General features: G+C 46.7%; 1 protein-coding gene across 1 annotated transcript; it reads left to right on the plus strand.

The window, feature by feature from the left end:
* The first annotated feature begins 677 nt into the window (after window positions 1-677).
* LOC134483424 (disks large homolog 5-like) lies at window positions 678-5,590 on the plus strand. The gene is made up of 4 exons (XM_063278696.1): window positions 678-1,893; window positions 2,961-3,120; window positions 4,322-4,465; window positions 5,098-5,590. The coding sequence occupies exons 1-4, from the start codon at window positions 1,812-1,814 to the stop codon at window positions 5,252-5,254; spliced, it is 543 nt and encodes a 180-aa protein (XP_063134766.1). The 5' UTR covers window positions 678-1,811; the 3' UTR covers window positions 5,255-5,590.
* The last annotated feature ends 16,366 nt before the right edge of the window (window positions 5,591-21,956 follow it).

Raw genomic sequence — 21,956 nt, forward strand, 5'->3', positions numbered from 1 at the left:
CACATCAATGTAGCTATTTCAGTAGGAAGGATGTCTGACTTGATATATGTTTTCTTATCCTGGGGTTCCCAGGACAAGGACCAAGAATATCTATCTTGGCAGGTGTTTCTCTTCTGGAGTTCCCAGGACAAGGCTATAGCGATGTCAGCCTATAGCACAGCTGCATTCAGTACCAAGGATATCTCACTTCTACAGTGGTCAGTCAGCTTCCCAGAGATGTTTCCTGTCTTGTAATTGCCCTGCAGTAAATATGTTCTATACCCTCTGTTCTTATGGTCGGGCAGCTTCCTAGAGAGTGGGTGGGAATGTGCTTTCTGTACTTTCTGGTCTATTGTCTAACGTCTAGGGGCTAAGTGAGGGCCAGCTTAAAAGATTCTCATGCTTAAGAAATGGCTGTACTGATATGAAACGGGGATCTTTCATATCCACTTTCTTCCAAGTCTACCAGCCATCTCAGATTGTTGGTGTAATATGCCTGACAATCAAAGACACAGAAAAATAACTTGATACACAGCAAGGACATGGAAATCATATCCTGTGTCGTTATGTATGTTCTGGATGAGGTTTGTTAAAATGACAATATTGCACAAAGCTTTATATAGGACCCAACAAATTAAGGGTCACTATGCAATGTCATAGCTAAAATGGCCTGGTCAGAAGTGACCACTGGATCACTCTTCTGTAACTTCACATGAGAGGCTTGTGCTTTTTGAGTTTTTTATTTTTGTGTTTTTTTCTTATTTATTTATTTATTTATTTATTTATTTATTTATTTATTTATTGCTTTATATGTTGTCAGGAAGATAGTTCAAGTCATGGATCTGCCCCCCAAATCTGAGCTTTGCTACTAATACTGTAGTATTAGTGTATGCATTCAATAAAATAACTGTTTTCTTTTTTTTTTAGTATGATAGATGCTTTTGTGTTTTGTGGGGTGATCCATGAAACAGGAGTGAGGATGCTTGTTTCTTACTCTGTCCACTTAGTTATGTCTCTAGGCTTGTCCTACTCCTTTGGCTGCATCACCCCCCCACATTTGCTGACTATTTTATTTGTCAAATGAAATCACACGTTATAGCTTAGAGAGGCCTGTAAGCAATCCTACTTTGGTAACTTAAGTGCAAAGAGGAGAGCCCCACACTCAGCCTGAGGGTGCATTCACTGGTGGATCCAATATTTCAGTTTCCTCTCCTAACAGATCACCACATTGTTGCCAGGACCATAATGAATGCAATTCTTTCTCCTAAGGAATCTGGTGGCAACTGTCAAATGTTAAGCACAAAGCTTCAGGTTGTACCTATAACACACACCCACATTGCAACCTACCCTACAGGCTATTTCTGGGTGTGATTTCATGCACCTGCACATGATGAGACAGGAGACCTCTTTGGCTACTTATAGGAACTGGTGTGATTTCTCAGTAATCTTTAATGGGTAATATTGCTGACTGAGGAGAATTTGAGGTAGGATGAAACATTTCTGTGCAGGGATTGGGGAGGAAGCACTCATTTAGATACATAGCAATGACTTAGGTTTTTCCAATCAAGCCTAGAGCCAAATTTGGCTTTGGAAGCATGTGGTGCTCAGTGGCTATGCCACAGGGAAGTCTCCTGAAAAGGGTCCATCAGCTTTTCCTCAGTACAGGCAGAACATTAGCAAGGAGGCAAAGTCTGTTCTCCGTGACATCAGCAGGCCCTGGACATTCTATTGTCTCCTAGAGAGACCTTGGAATCCCTGTGATGTCACCAGTATCGTTGTGACAACCAATTCCCTACTTTTTCTCTCAGTGTCCAAAGGATATATCCACAGACATGTTTGCCCGTCTTTGTAGGCGCTTTGGGAGAGTTGATGTTGATAGAGAAGAGTCTAGAATGAAGCAAACGAAACCTAAAGGTAATGATGGACACAGGACATGGGGAATGTGGAGTAAGGTCTGGGCAGTGTATGTTGAGTTTCCTGTCAGGGGTGTGTGTTGGGGTCTTCTGCTGGCCTTTTTAGTAATGGGCCACAACCACTGGAACATCTCCACAGATATTGAATTCCATGATTACCACAATTCCTGAAAGTCAAGGTTTTCACATCATTAGTTTCTCCATAACCACATGGAGGATATGGCAATGCCTATGCTATTATTGGGTGAACTTCTAGTCTGTACTTTTACAGTGCATTCGGTATGTTAAATTGATATAATAACACCATCAGGAGTCATGGAGGGGATAACTTTCCTGAATTAAACAGGGCATCAATGTACTTCACTTTTATTGCTTCTTTAAATTCAGTGACTATCTGACAGTAGTAAGAGGGAGAGAATTGTGCTCCTGGCCATGACCTCATATTCTTAGAACTCCTCTGACTACCTCTGGCTGACGGGGCCAATCTTACCTTCATATATTAGAGGTTCTGTGTGGAAGATATTTTTCTACAGTAGCCAAATTATATGGGGCAGGTAGAGAAAGAGCCTGTAACCTACTGACACTTCTGGGGCATTTGTCATTTCAGTAGGGGTAATTAATAAGTCTGTTGACCATGTCTTCCCCCTACATGACATTTTAATGCAAAGTTATTGGACTAGAGTAACAGTGTAGGATATCTGAGTATTCCTGATCAATCAAGTCATTGTGGATGCTGAATTGATGATCTGACTTCTGAAACCAGAGGGGTGAGGGTCCTGAAACCAGGTTGTAGCCTGCGTACCTGATAATAATCCTGGAGAAGGCATCTCTCTGGTACTTGTAAGCCTGTGTGGGCGGGCATGGGGAACACCTGGCTGCTTAAATCTCTTGGTCTCTATATAGTAGTGGGGGAACTGTGATCCACTTAGGAGGCCTCTTACACATAGACCAAACTCCTTGCAGTGACACTGGCTTCCAAGCATGTTCTCCTGTTTGGACCTCACTGTGGTCTGTGTATGCTCTATGCATTCGCCCCATGCGGGTTCACTTGTGTTCTTCTACCTACAGAGGCCTGCAGACAGACGTCATCCCCTGAAAATATCCTAAACAAGGTGCAGGCCAACGAGGAAGAGGAGAGGCTGAATAGAGAACTGGAGCTAACTACCAAGGAGAGAAATGAGCTGACAGATCGCCTCCTTTATGTGACAGGTGGATCCATGAGCAAGAGGTATGCATTGCTCCAAACAAACGACCTTGTTCTAAACCTCATCTCCCATAGAGAGGAGATTCAGAACCTGACCCTTACTGAGGAGTGAGTTTGGAAATGGACTCTCTGATTCCGCCTGTTGAAAATCTGAACTTGTGATGTGAGTGAATCATTCAGGGATAAAGTCACTGGAGCATGAGTTCCCAGTGTACAATTGGAAAGCCCTTGACAGGTGGCAGTTTGCAAGGTTCTAGGTGCTGTAAGTTTGTGGACAGTGTTTGTACTTGCTAGGAAGGTGACTGAACGCTATCATCTCCTGGCAGCACCCTTAGGTGACAGGTAACACATTGTTCATCTCCATGCTTAACTAGAAGGCCTGAGGCTCAGGCCTGTTCCTTCTTGTCTGTGTGCCTTAAACACTGAGACAGTAATGGTGCATACATTTCTACTGATTCTCATTGTGCTCTTTCCATATTTGTCTCTCTTTCTCATTCTCTGAGTCTGTTTACTTTTCTTTTCTTGTGGGTGTGTCCCAGTTTGTGTGTCTGTGTGTGCACAGGTCTGCATGCATATGCACAACTTTTATATGTTTTTATGTCCCTCCACCATTGGAATTTAAGGGTCTGTTTTTTGACCTCAGGATTTACCTGTATAATAGTTTCATGGAGGTGTAAGTGCTTTATTTTGGAAGCCCCACTTTCAACAGTACAGTTCTTTGCCTGTGTGGTCACATTTGTCTATACATTTGTATGCCTTGGGCAGATTATAAGTTTGTGGCAATATCTGGTCTCATCTCCAGAATTATGTGTACTGTCTGCCTCTAGAATATTAGTTATTCGGCTTGTAGCATTCCACTTGTCAAAACAGGAAAAATGAAATAAGAGGTTTCTGGGTATGTGTGTGTGTGTGTGTGTGTGTGTGTGTGTGTGTGTGTGTGTGTGTGTGTTAGCGTAAGAGCTGTGGCCTAGGCTCTTGACAACATAACAGGTTTGAATGCAGATCCAGCCCTCCTGATTGAAAAAAGTGAGCCAGGGAACCCTTTATCTGGGTGCTTAGCTTCTGTTGTCCTGGGCACACAATTCCAAGTTTCTGAAGCTGAAGAAGATCCAAATATGTAGAAGTCAGAAAGTGTCCTTCCAGGGCTGGGGTAGTACAGGGCACAGCCTGAGTTCATATAATCCTAAACCTCTATGTTCATTGGGTTCTATCTTCCTGGGGCCAGCCCCTACTTCAGGCCAAATCCATTTTATGAAAACTTGAAGATAAAGGAGAAAGAGGTCATGTCATTACTGCACAACTTAGACACAAAGAACATTGAACATCGTGAGAAATTTCTGGAGCTCAAGAAGGAGATTAACTTCTATCGGTAAGTACTGGTCAGAAGGGCCCATCACTTGTGGAATGGCCATGTCTGCCTCTCTTTGTTCTGGACCGGAGGGTCTGCAGCTCTGGGCCCATCTCTTCTGCTGTTTAAATATCACTGTGCCGTGGGTCTTTTGGACTCAGTTTCAGTTCCATAAGAGACTGTCATTTATCACCACAGTGTCTATGCATCTTTAGAAGGCTCTGGATAGAACTACACTGATTCAGGCATCAGTGTGTTATTAGGCCAACCTGCGGCTCTGGTGTCAGACCAAGTTTAACAAAGCTCAATGTGTGGACCACATGGTTAGCATGACCTCCCTTTGTTCTACTGTCCTCGTGTGGTTGTTTACTGCCTACTAATTGATGCTGTCCGGATGCATTGGGCTCTCATGGGTAGTTGTAGATCCCTTGTTCTTTTGGACAGACATGGACTCTTATTGGTGCTTGGGTCACAGAAACAATTTATTCTTCCCTGGATTGGCCATTTGCTGTTTGTGCAGCAGCCTTACATGTATGGAGATGTATTCTATGAAGTCTTTATGGGTATCTGGGTCCTGGTGGAGTTTGTGGGATTTGGCAGTTGGAATGGGAGGAAGAGGCTTCAGGATCTTACTATGCAGAGTGTGTTTCCAGCAACCTGCACAGCCGGCTCCTGATGGACCAGGCATGTATGAAGAAGAAGTTGGTCACATTGAAGCAGGAGAGCAAGGAGGTACAGCGATATTTGTTTGAGTTGAACCGGAAAGATGAAGACGAACAGGAGAAGACCAGCAACCTCCAGACCCAGTAAAATGTGGTAGGAACAAGCAGCTGAGTCAGATTAACAATGTCTGATACCGTTTGCCTATTGGATACATCTTTGCTTCCCCTATCACCTTTCTAATCTCCCCACACCCAATCAGTCACCCACTTCATGTGATAGAGTTATTCATTGCTCTGTCTGTGCACAAGTATTCTTGGATGTTAAACACTTTTCAGAAACTGAATTATTGGCAATTATACTTCTCTGCCCTTTTTGAAACTGCAGTCCAGAAATGGTGACAGAGGAATAACATATCATATGACTGCATCTCCCTATCAAAGATTGGATGCTATGAAGAGTTTTGAATGAGTTCTTGGTCGTGTGACAAAGGTCATACAGGGGTCATGTTATGGTTGGAAGCACCTTGTAGGGATAAGAACCAAGTGCAAATGGCAAATGAGTCCTGGTCATTGGCTTTGATCTGGGTATCATGTTGCCTTCTCTTTCTTCCTGCACCCCAATTAGGTCTCTCCCCATTTCCCCATTTCTGGATTGCACTGGTAGAGTCTGAGGAGCAGCTTGTTCTCCCACAGTACTGTGAGGGTTGCTGGTGATGTTCCCAGCCTGCAGAGATATCAGCAATGATTTCAGTGAAAAGATCAGTGCTGTCTGTCCAATGTAGTTGAGGGGACAGAAGGCAGCAACTTGACAGCTGGTATGCATGTCCCCACCAAATCAGTGTCTTAATAGCTGCGTTCTCCTCCCAGGTCTCAGAAACTGCAGGAGACATGGCATAGGACGGATCCCAGGAAGACAGTCCCCTGAGGAATGAGTTTCTCTCTCAGGAGTTCCCTGTGACGACAATCCTCACAGTCAAAGACTTTTTGGGGGAATATTCTTCTTCTCAGATAATTTCCTCAATGTATAGAAACCCTAAATTTATGTATCCGTATGCCAGCCTGTCTCATTGACGTCTTTCTCCTCTCTCCTACCGACAACACCATTTGAGAGACAACTGAGGGGACTGCCTTGACATCTCACGTCCTAGAGGAGAAACAGCACTACAACTGTGTTTCTAAATATTCATTAAGAAAATGCTGTTAAGAAATGTTTTTGGTTATGATTTTCATTGAAGTTTTCTTTTTGGTATTACATAGTTATATATTCTTGTTACTGTTTTTCATTTTTTTATACCATTTTATTTGTTCATTTTATGCCTGTTTTTTGTAAATTGTATTCCTTATGAATAAAAATTGATTTGTAACTCTTGACTCTTAAGACCATCTTATTCAAGGGTCCTTTCCCCTCCTGTAGACTTAGAACTGACAGCTGGATATGGATCTTTGCTTGATCCAGTGAATTCAAAGCCACCAAGGGGTACACAGGGTGATAGTGTCTTTTGTGTGGATAATGTGACTTTTTTTATGGACACACACTTTATGATGTAATCACTGACATACTGTATCCATGCTGTCATGTGTTCTGCTCATCCTAGTCTATATCAGTCTACAACACACATTCCTTATTGACTGTGTGCACCAGATATTGAGTAACACACACTCATGCCTGTAGAGCTGCAGAAAAAATGACAACTTTCACAAAGGAATATAGAATAATCCTAATCGAGAACCATGTGCCTCAGTTTTTCTTACAATACAGCATTATTATTAAACCATAAAGATAATGACCATCAACGTCATTTTGGGAAATAGGTTTTTATAGGTGCTGTTTCACTTGATCATTCATATGCTGTGTTTTTTATTGTTGCTGATTATATTTATTTTTATCATTTATCTCAATGGATCTTTTTTTTTCAAATGTATGTCTGGGCCACTCCTGAGTGCATTTCCCTCAGGATCCAAAAGAGGGAATAGCATTCCCCATTGTAGATGATTGTTAGGGACCATGTGGCTCTTCTGAGAGAGCAGCAGATGCTCTAACCTGTGAGCCATCACCACAGCTCCTGTAGGTAGCTTTTGTCCTTCCAGGGCATGTGCTGTACTAGGTGGACACGATCACCTCCCATTTAGGAGAGAGATCTCAGGAGATGTGTATGTACAGGTGGTTGAGCAGTGCCTGCTCAATGTGGTAGGCTGCTAGGCAACCAACTGAACCCCAGCCCTGCTCCACCTGCATTCTTCGAGGCAGAGTTTCTATAGCCCAGGATGGTCTAGAATGCATCATCTACCTATGTCTTTTTTCCACTAATGCTAGGGTGAGGAGCATATGTCCTCCACACCCTTCTTTCCAAACAATGAACATTCTCATGGTCTGGTTATCACATGGCCATGAGGGAGGTAAATAACACTCAGCCAAAACAGAGGCGCATTGCCACAGTCACACAGACAGCCTGGACAGATCTGACACGATCAGCACCAGGTTTGACTGCCACTACTTGAAGCAAGGTCCTCCAGTGTTAGGACAACCATTCAAACAGCAAAGAAGGAACCTGTTCCCAGCATCCGAGGAGTGGGAGACCCAGAAACCCATGTGTCAATGTGGCCATTTGGAAAATGGAAGTGGGGAGGCAGGGAAGCAGGCAGAACTGGACACAGTTGCAGGGACCCAGGCAAAGAGGGAATATTGGGGCAGAGTCCATGAGATGTCAGTAGGCAACAGGCCAGCTAGGACTAGTGTGGGTACAGGGCTTCTAGTGTGGGTGAGAGAGGAGCAAAAGTAGCAATGGTCAGATTCTGATGCAGCATAAAGATTGGAAGGAGCTTAGATCGTCTCAGTGTCGTATAGGGACATTATAGACACTGATGGGCAGTGTGGGGATTGCAGGGTCCCTTATAGTGGTCTCTGCAGGTGTCAGGGCTCTGTCAGACCTATGACTATCAGGCAGGCTCTGAGTGCAAGTGAGAGTCACGGGACAGGCCCCGTGTACAGCCTGGTTTGGGGACATTTCCAGGTGCCCCATGGACTGCAAAATAAAGGCAAAGGACACAGGGAAGCCAGCAGGTCCCATGCACAGGACATAAATACTAGTAGACCTTTCTAGAATTTCCATAGACCATCTGTCACTAGTCCTCACTATAGAAGGCACCAGCATTCTGCCCTCTACTTCAATTGGTGAGACAGCTAGTCTAACTCCAGCAGGAAGGCCTCAGGGAAGACAGTAAGAACTCACAGGTGACCTCTTTTACTATTGAAACAGGCTCTTCCTATGGAGCCCAGAGAGATCATAGGGTCCTAATTCTCCTGCCTCACAGTGACTGGAAATTCAAATCTACCTTTAAGAGCAATTGATTCATAGCACAGGGGGAAGATCAGATTAAGGCTATCTAAAGGCCCCAGGGTGGTAGGATTACCAGGGTCCTAGTAAGTTTCTCCAGCCTTAATTACAACCTGTGTCAGTCCTGCTGTGTGGGATATCGCCTGATGCTCAGTGATATCACAACTTGGAATTCTTTGTCAAATATAAGCTGTTATGGGAATGAAGTAGCCACACAATAAACACTGGTCTGGATACTCCTAGGTCAAGAATCCCCTGTTGGAAATGCCTTGGACCGCACCATTTTACATTCCGGATCCTTCTGGCTTTTTAGCAGATTTATAAATACAAAAAAGAAAAATGGGCATAGTAGTTTAAGCCTATGATCCCAGTCAGGGGAAACTGAGTCAGGGTGATGGAAGACTGTAAGTTCCAGGGCAACCTGTGTTTCAAGAGAAAAAAAAAAAGGCATGGTGAAGATTCCACTCAAGTAGAAACCAAAAGGCTTTCACATGGGGCCTGCCATCCACTGGTCAGCACTCCCATCCTCACAGCCACAGGGAGACACTGGGGAATTTTTCCCACTGTCTCTCTTTGGGATGCAGTCCACCCCATGATTCTATGTGAGGAATGCCCCAAAGGTTGCATCATGTGAGGGACCTAGATAGTTCCAGGATTGGGAGAATTCAGGAGTTTATAATTAGGGATGATCTACAGCTATGGCAAAGCCTTTTCCCTCCACATGGCAGCCCCAGGTTTGGCCCCAATTGTAAAAATAAAATCCCCCCAAAATAATGCCAACAAAATATCACGAAGCCTAAACGTCTGACCAGTCTCCTCAAAAGTGCACAGGAACCTGACTCCACATTTAGGACCCACTATGGCCTCTGTGACCTGTGAGAAGGAATCTAATATGGGAATTAGTACAGTATGACTTATCCTTATGGATATCTTTGGTGACAATCACCACCTGACCCCTGAAAACCCATCTACCTGGGAGGCTCAGCACTCATGTCACCAAAAAAGCCCAGATCCTAGGGCCAGCATGGGCTGGAGGTGAAGAAAGTTTGTCTCTCGGGAACATGAGTTGCTGCTCCTGGCCTGACTCTATCCTCAGGAGACAATGTCACCCCAGAAAGTGTGGGTGTCAATGGCTCTTCCCAGGCCAAGACTGGGATACTGCTTAAGTTCCACAATGCACAGCAGTGCTCACTCTAGAGCTAAATGTTCTACAGCTGAAAGGGGTGGGTGCTTTGTTGGCCACGCCCCTCCCCAGCAGTGTTTAGTGCACTCTGAGTGGAGCTTCAAATGAGAGGGACTTCTTGAGGCTACTCCCGTGGAGAATGGCAGATTCATCAGAACACGGAACAGGGTGAGTTCAGAGCACACCTGGGAGGAATTTAGGGGTGTCAAGCCATGACTAAGACCAGATCCTGGGCTGACAGGCAGTTGAGCTGGAGAACTGGCATCCAAAGAGTGACTGCCTGAATTCCTCTTAGACCAAAAGCCCTGGATCTGAGCTACTTTGCTGCATTCTCCTGAGCAGGGTCCCAGACGCAGCTCAGAATCGGGGTTGTGCATGGACTTTGGCGCTGGCAGCAGGTGGCTTAGCCACAAAGTGCCCAGCTTTCCCATCTGTGCCCACTCAAACTCCTCTGTCTCATTTTAGGTGTGTTTGGTATAGTTTTAGACAGGGTATCTTGTAGCAGCACAAACCTGCTTTAACCAACACTGTAAGGTAAAAGCAACCCTGAATTCAAGATCCTCCAACCCCTCTGTCCCAAGTCCTGCAATTAAGACCTCCAGCTGTCACCATTTTACTTCAGCATAGGATACATCTGTGTTAGAGTGAGCTTTGGAAATACTGGAGTTCCTTAGAATTCAGGTTTCCTTAATTCTTGACAGGAGTTTTGTGATGATGCTGATGAGAGAGTCATGAGTTAACACTGGGAGAGGTAACAGTCATGGCAGCCCTGAGTGCGCAGTGAAAGTCAAGACAGAAGCCTGCTGATTAGCACCTGAGTGAAAGTGGGAGGATTCAGAGTTCAAGAACAGACTCAGTTACATACCTAAGACCATATTGCAACAATTTGTTTCATTTTTGGCTTGTTTTCTTTGAGACAAGGTGTTAATATATAGCCCTGGCTGTCCTGGAACTCACAATGCCTCTACCTCCCAATGGATTGAATTAAAGGCATGTGCCAACATGCACTGCCACTAAATAATTTTTAATTAAACTTTCGGGCAAAATCCAGTAATCCCAGTGCTTAAGAGGCCAAGGCAGGGAGACATCTGGTTTCCTGACAAGTCTGGTCTACAGAGAGCATATCAGAACTGCCAGGGCCGAACAGAGAAACCCTGTCTCAAAAAATAAACAACAAAATGTGTTTTTTTTTTTTTTAAAGAAAAGAGGACGGGGGTGTGGGGGTTGGGGATTTAGCTCAGTGGTAGAGCGCTTGCCTAGGAAGCACAAGGCCCTGGGTTCGGTCCCCAGCTCCGGAAAAAAAAAAAATAAAAAAGAACCAAAAAAAAAAAAATAGGAACGAATTGTCAGAGAATTAGAGGAAGAGATCCAAAAGATATTGGGCAGTTCAGAGTCTAGCTTCTGAGATGAAACTGGACACCATGGGGTTAGGGTGAGGATTCTCATCTTGGACTGGGAGACAGAGGGTGGCTTCAGGGATGGAAGGCTCAGTCAGTCATTAGTCAGGATTCTCAATCAAGAGGATGTTGTAAGATCCAAAATGTGTGAGCAGTGTTCTGCATGAGACTAGAAGAACCCGCCTACCCATACAAAACAGCCAATGAAGAGTAATCACAAGCATACATCTGGAGGTCCACAAGAGGTTAATGTCCACCTTAGTGTGGATTAGTCAGAGCACAGGTGGAGAGGAGTAGAAGAGCTGATGGTGGCTGAGGCAGGAGAGGAGTTCGGGTGTGAATTTGAGCCAGTAAAACGGAGCTTGGGGGTCGGGCAGAGCAATGAGAGGTCTAACAGCATAGCTGTTGATATCCTTCAGATTAATTTGTCTTAAGAGCCTCATTCCATAGCCAAGGACAGGAATAGATCTGACTATTGAGTGGCTGGGCTCACATAGCCCAACAGATTTGGCCTTGCCTCTGTGGGATTCCAAGTCTCTCCCTTTAGACACAGCCATGGTGAAGGTGTAGCAATGAAGGTGCAGATGGCTTTGCAATGCTTGGCTTATGGTGTTGAGTACTTCATGCTCCACAGAGCTAGGGAATGTCCTAGAAGCCAGGGAGGCTGAGCCATGAGGAAGACAGGTCTCTGGGAGAGAGAAATGATAACCAAAGTCACTAAGAACTTCCTGAATCACAGTTTCTGTTAACCATATATTTTATTTACTTATTTTATGTGCCTGACTGTTTCACCTAATAAATGCTTGTGCACCATGTGGTATGTGTGGTGCCCGTGAAGTCCAGACTGATTCCCTAGAATTGCAATTACAGGTTAATAGGAGCAACCATGTGGACACTGGGAACTGAACCTTGGTCTTCTGCTCTTAGCCACTAAACCAACCATCTCTTCAGCACCACCCCCCAATTGTATAGTCATTAAGATTTAACCATTTGGCCTTCAGTATTTGAATTAATACAGATGTGACAAGAGTTATAGTTAACATGGTGGTTCAGGTATAGACAGGCAGGCATCTCATTGTATACAAAATATGAATCCTTCCTTCCTTCCTTTCTTTCTTTCACTTCTTTCTTCCTTTCTTTCTTTTCTTTCTTTCTTTCTTTCTTTCTTTCTTTCTCTTTTTGTTTTACTCTTGGAGACAGTGTTGTTTTTTGTGTAGCTGACCTGGAATTAGCTCTGTAGAGGAAGCTGGCCTAGAATTCAGAAATCTGTCTGCCTCTGCCTCCCAAGTGTTAGGATCAAAGGCCTGTGCCACCACCACCACACATCCTTCTGTTTAAAGGGAAAATGTAGTCTTACAGGTCAGCATGAGTTTAGCCCCGATATAGAAATTTTCCTAGGCCTCAGGAGCTCTAGAGTTCATGAAGGATTTGCTGCCTTCCCCTTTAGCCCTGGCTAACTATGAGAGCTCCACACACATGGGTGTTTGCTTCATTAGAGTCTGGAGGATGAGGGTCACAGGCTGAGGTAACTGTGTAGAGCAAAGGATGCCTGGTGAAGGTCAAGTGGGTAAAATGCTGAAATGCTAAGGGAAGAGGCCTATGGTTGGCGCTTCCTACACCTGAGACTTCCAACCCAGAAAAGCAGGGGGTAGAGAGTGAGGATGCAGAGTGCACACAGGTCAGGAAAAGGCCATGTTCCTGAAGCCTCCATGAGTGGTGGACAGGCTCTGGGGCACCATGAGGGACATCAGGAGCTTCTGCACTTTGTAGAATAACAGGGTTCCATGTTACCTCACATGCCCACGTTTTGCCCCCTGCTACAGGGAGAAGCCAACACCAGAGTCTTCCAGCTCCCAGCCCTGCTTTTGCCATGTAGGTTTATCCAGAAAGAGCTTGGAAGTCCCTGGACCTGGAGTCTCAGGTGGTTGTGAGCCAACTGACCCGGGTGCTGGAGACTGAACCCAAGTCTTCTGCAAGAGCAGCAAAGACCTGTGCACTGCCTGGCCCAGCCAGGGCTGTGAAATGGTGTTTATTTTCATGCTGAACAAGCCCAACAACAGTTTAGGTCCCTAGAAGCCACATGAACCTGGATGCAGTAGTGTCTGTCATCAAGCCCTTCCCACAGGGAGATAGGAGCCTAAAGTGGACAGTCTCTAGGATTAGGGGGAAGGGCTAGCCTAGCATACACAGCCATGGAGGAGAGGTAGAAGGTGAGGACCTGTGCTCAGGTTGTCCCTGACCTTTACACAGGCACACACACACCTGTACTCACAGAAACGCTATACATACATACGTGAAAAAGGAAATAAAAACAAACAACATTGAAAATACAATATACTGGGGCTGGAGGGAAGGCTCAGTGGTTAAGACCACTGACTGCTCTTCTGAGGATCTGAGTTCAATCCCCAGCAACCACACATTGTGTCTCATAACCATTTCTACTCTCATATACTACCCTTTACTGTTGTGTCTGAAAACAGGGACAGCGTACTCAGATGGACAAAATAAATAGTTTTTTAAAATCCTTTTCTTAAAAAAAAAAAAACTCTTCTGTGACACATGCTCATTGTGTGATTCCAAATGTTGCTAAGTCAGTAAAGTCCTATTGCTACATGGTCACCAGTTGTGTCAGCCTTGGTAGTAGAGTGGCACAGTTGAAAAGTTGCTGGTCACAGTGACCAGGCAGCCTAGAAAGCTAACCATGTGCAGAGAAGGCTGTGCTGTGTCCTAGTCCTCTACCACACACTGCCCCTCATCCCTACGTACAGAGCAAAAAGAACAGATGAGGAATGTTCCAGGTCTCTTTCCTCTTTGATTGCCTTACTAACCTAGCCCTGTGCTACATGTAACCTTGTCACATCATCTGTCCCATTCCTAAGCCCTCATAACTGTCAGATAAGATAGGGATCTTGCTTTGGGGGGAAGCTCTGGTCCCTCTCTGTCCTAAGAGGCTCTGAGCCACCGCTGAAAGAGAGTCATCTGAGGATTGAGGGACGTCCATAGCCAGTGCTCTGACTTCCAGGAAGGTTTGAGGAAGGTGGTCCTCTTCTTGTGGTGCCTCTAGTAGGAACAGCCCACACTTGGGCCCAGCTCCCACTGTCAGAAAAAGGTGGGTGGCTCTGGTCTTTGCACAGCTCTCCAGCTGAATGAACAGTGCATCTGTCCTCTCTCTCTTGCAGGAAGTCTCCAGTCTCTGGTGCAGGTGCTGTTCCCAAGACAAAGGAAAGGAAAGTGCTAAGTGAGTGTTCCCGGGATCCTTTAATACATTGTATGCATTGTCTTCATTAATGTTTCTGTTTAATTTTTTATTCCATGTGTATTGATCTCCTTGTAGGGGTGTGCATGCCAAAGCATGAGTGTTGAAGGTAGAGGAAAATCCATGGGAGTCACTTTCCTACCGTGCGGGGTCCCAGGCTCTGCTCTGCGTCATTGAGCTTCTTTACAAAGAGCTTTCATGCTGAATTTCTTGCTGGCTCTGATTTCAGGGAGAGCATCTCATAGAGCCCAGACTGGCCAGTAAACTACTGATCATCCTACCTCATGCATTGCCATCTACTTCATGAAAGGTTGAGTTATTGACATGAGGAACTGGGGATGGGCAGAGGTGCATGACGGAAGCTATCTCTGCTCAGTGACATGCCTTTGGGGACAGATAGTGTTCATCACTGAGGTGTCATTTGAGTGCAGTGCTCCTCTGGAGAGAAGGAGTTTCTTTTGCCAGGGCATCAAGACAGGACCTGAAGGTGGAGTTCTGGAGGCCAGGCCTGCATTCCTCTTCAGAAGCTGCAGTCCCCACTCAGGACAGTGCTTTAGCACAGGGTCACATATCCAGTTCTACCCTGAGACCTGCTGAGTCACATGCAGTTTGTGCTGGGAAGCAAACTGGGGTCTCCTGCAAGGGCAGTGAGTGACTCTCAACCACTTACTCATGCTTTCCTTAATTGTACACTCGAAGTGGGGTGGGCATGACATATGTAGGGGTCAAACCCAAATCAAGGGAGTTTTTTCTCTTTTTGTATCAGAGAGGGCCTGAGGATCAAACTCAAGCCCTCAGGATTGACAGTGATGCCTGGAACTGGTGCGTTCAGGGTAGGGGATGAGGGTTTAGTCCTAGGGATGGAGCCCAGGACCTCACATACGCTAGGCAAGTGCCTAATCACTGAGCTACATCCCCAGCAGATGTTGGTTGCAAGAGAACTTGGGCCCTCACCATGCCAAAGGAGCACTCTATCAATTAGTGGCCCCAGCCTGGTAGTCTTGTTTGTAACCTCTGCTGTGTTTGCATGCTGCCTGAGCTTATTAATATATCCACATCCTCAGGGTGACATAAACTTCATGGAGACTCCCACTGTCAGATACCTGAAGACAGGTTTCAAAGAGAACAGGTAACCAATGCAGAAGTCTCACAGTGTTCGTGTGAAGTACATGGAATATAAGTCCTAGATGACAGAATGCTCAGAACACTGGTGTCCCCACTGTTGGAAGTAACCAGGACCACAGATCCCAGTCTTTCATCACACTTGAAGACTCCTAGCTGGCATGGTGGCACATACTTCCCATCCCAGCACTTGGGACACTTAGTCAGGAGAATCTCCTGAGAACAGGAGTAGGAGGACAGCCTGGCCAACCCATCAGGTGTTACCTGCAGGTCTAGTTCCAGACATATTCCTAGCCTGCAGTCATCCCCAGCCATGCAGGGAAAGCATCATGGCACACCAGGAAGCCAGTGAGGCCCATGTTGCTTGACTGGGCAGCTACTTGTTAGCCATAAGGACTAGGGCTCAGAGTGCCCAGAGGCTGTGAGACTGAGGGTTTCAAGGACCCAGCAGCAGGCCAGATGGTCTCAGCCTGGACTCGATACTGAAGAAGGAAGGAGCCCTGAGTCCTGGGCCAAAGCTGTTAGTAGCCCCATGACCTGGGCTGCTGGTGGCTGCTGGGGTCAGGAGCAGTGTCTTGGTGGGTCCTGCTGTGGTGAGAGAGAGCAGCAGAACTTCTGGAGGACAGAGAGGGAGCAAAATAGAATGGGAAACCAGTATAGAGATCTCAGAGTGTTTGTGTGAAGCAGAGCTAGGAAGTGGGTTGCAGTGGCAGGGGAGCAGCAGGCTGTGCCTGTAGAGATGAGTCAGCCCAAGGGCAGAGTTGTCAGAGCCCAGCAGCATGGGGTGGGAGAGTATCTCAGGGGAGGGGCTCCTGTCCCTCCAGGACAGTCTCCATCAGAGACTGAAGGGCTGGGCCAGAGAGGTGAGGGGAATTAGGGATGAGGGAGAGACTGGAGAGATGTGGGAAAAGAATGCACCTAGTAGTGAAGCAGGGCCCCCAATGTGGGATGGTTGAGGCCCGACAGAGTTGGATGTTGCTGATCCTACATTAGGCCAGGCCAGAGGGCCCAAGCTCCAGCAGCCAGAAAGGAAGCCAAAGTGTCTGAGGAGGCCTGCATCAGATTGAGTCTCATGAGGGTCCCACCAATGGCCAAGGCAGGATTTGTTGAAAGCAAGGTTGTGGGTATAATTGTTCTCACCTCGGAAGGGAATAAGTGGCCATGGCTCTCACAGGTACTGACAGTGCAGGGACAGGAGACCTATGGACTGACCTTACTGCCACAGGGCGGCTGAAGGCTCTTGTTGCCTTCAGTTAGTTGTTGTATTAACCTGGTAGCTTCATTTCTTGAGAAGCTTGGGTGGATGAGGTGTAGAGGAACAAGGTCCAGCTAAGAGGAGGAATCCAGAGTGTTCCATGGTTGGCAAACATGTTCTGAGGTCTGGCCTGTGCACTCAGGCCAGTGTATCTGTTTGTCTTAGCTGCAGGCTCAAGAGGGTTGAATTGACCCAGGATCAAACACCACATGTGCCCTGTGTTTTCCAAGCTTTCTCATGGTTGCAAGCGCTGGGCGAACTCACATAAATTTTTCCATCATTCCCTGAGCTCTAGGTGACTTGGATGGATCATGGAGATCTCTCTAAGCCTATGCCAGCACAGCAGTGACATCATGGCAGTGTCCTCTAGGGTTCCAGGACTCGATCTTTTTTTTCTTTCTCTGCTAATATAAGGAATAAGACATCCTATAAAACAAGGCCAAGCTTTGCTAGAGTTGAAGCCCAGAACACACAAAACTCCCCCAGGGATGGGCCCATCCAAGAAGGTGTGGGATGTTTTGTGGCTTAGGTTGTTTCACGGTGAGTGAGAAGTGTCTAAGATGCACACATGTAGCTGCTTGGGAGCTGGGAAGGTCATAGGACCCCCTAGATCTGATTCTGCAGATGACTGTGAACATCCATGTGCTGGGATCTGAACTCTGGTCCTCAATCACTGAGCCATCCCACTGGCCCCTGTCTGTCCCTTCCTAGAATGTTTCTGTATTTCCTCCTACTTTATGCCTTGTTGCTGGCTCCTAGCTCAATGGCCTATATACAAGAAGAATTCTATAAATGTCTTATAAACACTAAGTATCCTGTGAAGGGTTCTAGTGCCCTGTTCATAACAGGAAGGCTGAGGAATCCAGTCTGCAACAAAGAGAAGGCCGGGTGTTTTTCCGGTCTATCAGCATGAAGGGCCAGTCATGTTTTCATTGTAGCGTCCTGGTTATGCTATGGGTCTTCCTGGTGCAGCAGTCCTGCTCTGTGACAAATGATGTGTCTCCTGCAGGAGGAAGAGTGGTCGAGTCACAGTACCTGCAATATGACAAGAAAACGAAAAAGGTGATGAAGTCCTTGACTCCCAGAACCACAGGAAGTGGGTGAGGTGGAGGGCAAGTAGGGAGACAGCTGAATCCTGAAGGACACTGTTGGGACCTTTGCCAGGTGACTCTGTGACATCCAGGCTTGGACACAGGGATGAGTCTGGGTATCTAACATCAGCATATGTCAGTCTCCATGGTCTACGGCCCCTGCACCTCCTCACTGCTCCTCTGGCTTTGGGGACCTCAATTTTGCCAAGCCTTTTCTTCAGGACCATCCCCTGGATCATCCAGGTGGCTCCTAAGAGACAGGCACTGACAGCAGACATTTGGTATGGATCACAGGCGAAATTGTCATGTGGCTTTGTGGCAAACTACCCAGAATGCTGTGAAAGGCCCCACTTTGGTGGTGTTCACTTCTGGAATATCCTGTGTGATGTTTTCAGCTGTGAATAACAAGGCTAGCAGTTCCTACTGCTGCCCACACAGGCCTCCAGCACCCTGAAAGCTGCAGTGCTCACCTAGAAGGGAAGCACATACAGGACAGGGAGAGCCCTGAGGAGCTCAGTCAGCTTCAGGGTCATCCCTGCAGGGACACCTCACCCCTGCAGTGTGTGGTCACCTCTGCAGTGACATCTCACCCCTGCAGTGTGTGGTCATCCCTGGGGTGATGCCTCACCCCTGCAATATGTGGTCATCCCTGCAGTGACACCTCACCCCTGCAGTGTATGGTCATCCCCTGAGTGATGCCTCACCCCTGCACTGTGTGGTCATCCCTGCAGTGATGCCTCACCCCTGCAGTGCAGACCTTTGGGCCTGTGGCCTTCAGGTTCCGGATTATCTGTTAAACTCAGTTCATAATCAGAATGTTTTGTGTTCAGCCTCTGCCTGGACTGTACTCCAAGAAGAGTTCAAGGGTTTCTGTGGCAACATCTAGCGACCAAGCCTTAGCAGAAGGATTCTCACATCACCCTGCAGGCAGATTCCCATAGTCATCCCTAGTCCATTTAAGCTGCTGCTGAAGGTGCCTTGAAGGCATAGCCACAGCGACCCTGTGTGTTAAGGGGTGATGTTTTCATTCAGGAACCCTGATGCAGAGTCTTCTCCTAACCCAGCAGGTGGTCCCTGCATCAGGCTGGAGTTTTGAGTTTCTGTGTTGTCCTGATAACACCTGCTGTTTCCTCCTGGGGCAGAATAGATCTCAGAAGGTCTGGGCCAGTCTCACTGGTTGAGGATTCTTGCAAGGCCTCATCTCCAATTCCTGAGGGAAGGTGTAGGTTAGGAGAACGCCTGGATTTGAAATTCAGTGTTTTCAGATTTCAGGATTGGATAAGGGGAACTCAGCATGTGCATGTGTCCATGTGTCTGTATGCATGCACATGCAGGCCAGGGATGGACACCAGCAACCTTCCTCAGTCACCCTATGCCTCTCACACAAAGGAGCTCTCACACAGAAGCTGTGGCTCACAGATGAGGTTGCTCAGGCTTAGAGTCCCAGAGATTCTTCTGCTGTGCTTCAAAACTTTGAGAGAGAGAGAGAGAGAGAGAGAGAGAGAGAGAGAGAGAGAGAGAGAGATTCTACCAGCTTGTACAACCACGCATGCACATATGGATGCCAGAGGGAAATATCTGGTGTCTTCCTTTCGAACAGGGTCCTAATGAACTATCAGGTCTCTATATCTTAATATCTAGCAGGGGTCCCAGCGTGAGCATAGCCAGGGCATACGCATGCTTGGCTGTCAGGCAGGCAAGAGGCAGAGATCTTGTTCTATTTTTCATGGTTAATGCTCTTAGTGCCCTTGAGGGCCTGGCTGACACCTGCCTGGAGACTGCTGGATCTGATGCTGGCCTAGACAGCCAGGGCTATTGATGATGGATGTCCAAAGTGGCCCTCATTCTTGGCAAACTTCTCTCTTCTAGTCTAAATGTGCTTGGGTGTTTAATGCAAGGACTGGGTTGTAGTTTTCCTCTTCCATCCTGCTGCCTCCTTGTTTTCTCCAGCGGGTCACCTGCCCTAGTGAGGAAAGAGAAGTGTGTGAACCACAGCCCCACCCTCCCATGCTTCTGCTTGCTGGTCTGTGGTATCTGTTGATGGAGAACCGTTCCTGTGGCGGTCGGTCCAGTTGCTGTTTGTGAGTTTTGAGGATTTACGCCAGTGTAGTAATGTGCATAGTCATCCTGGGAAACACCACAGGAAGTTGGTCCCCAGGTTTCAGCACACAGAAGCACAGGCCAGAAGAGATGCCCAGGTGTTGAAGGAGGTCCTGTAGATGTGCTGTTAGTTTCCTGTGTCTGATGCATGATTGTCCCTTGCTTAATAAAATGTATACACAAAACTCTTTAAGTGTCCCACTGACCTCTGAGAAAGAACATCAATGGGAAGATGGCTTTGAACTCTTAACTCCCTGTTCCTGTCCTCATAACAGGTTTCTGTAGCAGCCAAAGGAGAGAAGCCACCTGAGGGAAGGAAGTCCAAGACAGTGCCTAGGAGCAGAAGTAGGGTCTGGCTGTAGAGGGGACAAGTGGCTGGGTATAGGGACTCTAGGATCAGAAAAGAGGTTGCCTGGCATCTCCCACAGCAATGAAGACAGTCACGCATAGTCATGCTCAAAGGCCAGTCTGATCCAGCCTGTCCCTCATTTCCCAGGCGATTATAGATGGTGTCAGGTAGCAGTTGAAAACTAGCCATCAGGACATGATTCAAGTGTTTATTAAGGTATCATGGCATCAAGGGTATATGAGGACATAGCCATATGTACACAGAACAAATTGCAGATCCAGAGAGCAGGGAGGGAATAGCCAGGAGCTCCTGCTTGCTGCTGCCTTAGGGGTTCTACAGAAATCCCAGTGGCACTTCGGAAGTGGAGGCCATATCAATTAGGGATTGTGGCCACATGGGGAGATTGAGACCAGCCATGTGCTGTGGCATCAGAACACTGACCAGCGATGACAAAATGGAACATAAAACACTGGTTGCTCAGCTTTGATACTGCTGACTGCTGACGTGGCCAGGGGCCATCCGGTTCACCAAGGCTCAGCCAACAGTTGTCTCTCCACTCACCAAAAGTCAAAGAGTGGCCCAGCTCCACAACCAAATGTGTGCCCACATTGCAATGGCTCCGGTACTGTTTCACCTCAGCTGCGGAGATCTCAGGATCCATGAGTGTCCAGCACGCACACACCCGAAAGAGACAGTCTTAGGGGTCTTAGGCAGCACTGAGGGTGGTGAGCCTCTGCCTCACGGCTCAATGGCCCTGACCTTGGCATTGTTTGGGCACAAGAGAGCAAAGTGATGGGGACAGACAACCTGCAGTCTACCATGCTGGAAGGGCATGACTAACACTGATTGATCACATCCATGTGACTACTGAAGCTTTTCCTGCTCTCTGTAGTGGTGACCTTACAGAAACCATGCACACCCGGGTTAGACTGTATTAAAGTAGCCACCATTTCAGGGTTCCCTGCAAGGTACCATGGGACAGTAGTAGCATGAGTCTGCATGCACCTCGACACATTTCACTAGGGACTACACACACACACACACACACACACACACACACACACTTTACTGACATGGTGCACATTCTTTGCACACAGAAGAAAGTGAGTAGTAGTGAAAACACACCAATCATGGAATTGATGGAGGGAGCTGTGGGGAAGCAGGGGTTTAGAGTTACTTAAAGGCCCTATGCAGGCTCTCCTTTTGTTGGAGGAGAAACTTCAAGTGCAATGTGGTTCTTTATTTTCTTTCTCTAAAGCACAGAGGGCTAGGGTGGATCACAGGGCTTTGAGTATGTTCAGCAAGTACAGTCACACTGAATTAAATCCTAGGGCTGGAACCTATTAATCTTCTACAGAATTACAGAGCAGCCTGGATGAAGACTCTCAGCTGAAAATGTGGACATCTCAAGACAGGTACTGGACAATGGCTGTCAGACTTGACTGAAGACTGGAAATGTTTTGCTATCTCACAGGAAAAGAAGGCCCCTCCCACTATACTGTACTCTAAGGACAGTTTATTCAGGTTAGGATGACATGAACTATTGTCTCATGTGACAGATGTCAGCACAAAGTATCCAAGGTATTGGACAAAGCACACAGTGTCATGTAGACATAAATCATGAGTTTGTGTAGCAAGACCTCTTCCAGGTTCTTAGATAGTAATGGAGAACCTCAAATACGGTAGTGATGTGATAGTGTGCGGTGAATCTAGTGACAACTAGTTTCTATTGTGACACAGATGACTCTTTTTGTGTCATGGT

This window comes from Rattus norvegicus, chromosome 19, assembly GCF_036323735.1.
Source record: "Rattus norvegicus strain BN/NHsdMcwi chromosome 19, GRCr8, whole genome shotgun sequence".
Lineage (NCBI taxonomy): Eukaryota > Metazoa > Chordata > Mammalia > Rodentia > Muridae > Rattus > Rattus norvegicus.

Excerpts from the sequence above, each read along its gene's own strand:
- LOC134483424 (XM_063278696.1), top strand. The coding sequence starts at position 1,812 with ATGTTTGCCCGTCTTTGTAGGCGCTTTGGGAGAGTTGATGTTGATAGA. Across the intron at positions 3,121-4,321 it reads GGTGGATCCATGAGCAAGAG|CCCCTACTTCAGGCCAAATC; the intron begins GTATGCATTGCT and ends TCCTGGGGCCAG. Across the intron at positions 4,466-5,097 it reads AAGGAGATTAACTTCTATCG|CAACCTGCACAGCCGGCTCC; the intron begins GTAAGTACTGGT and ends GTGTGTTTCCAG.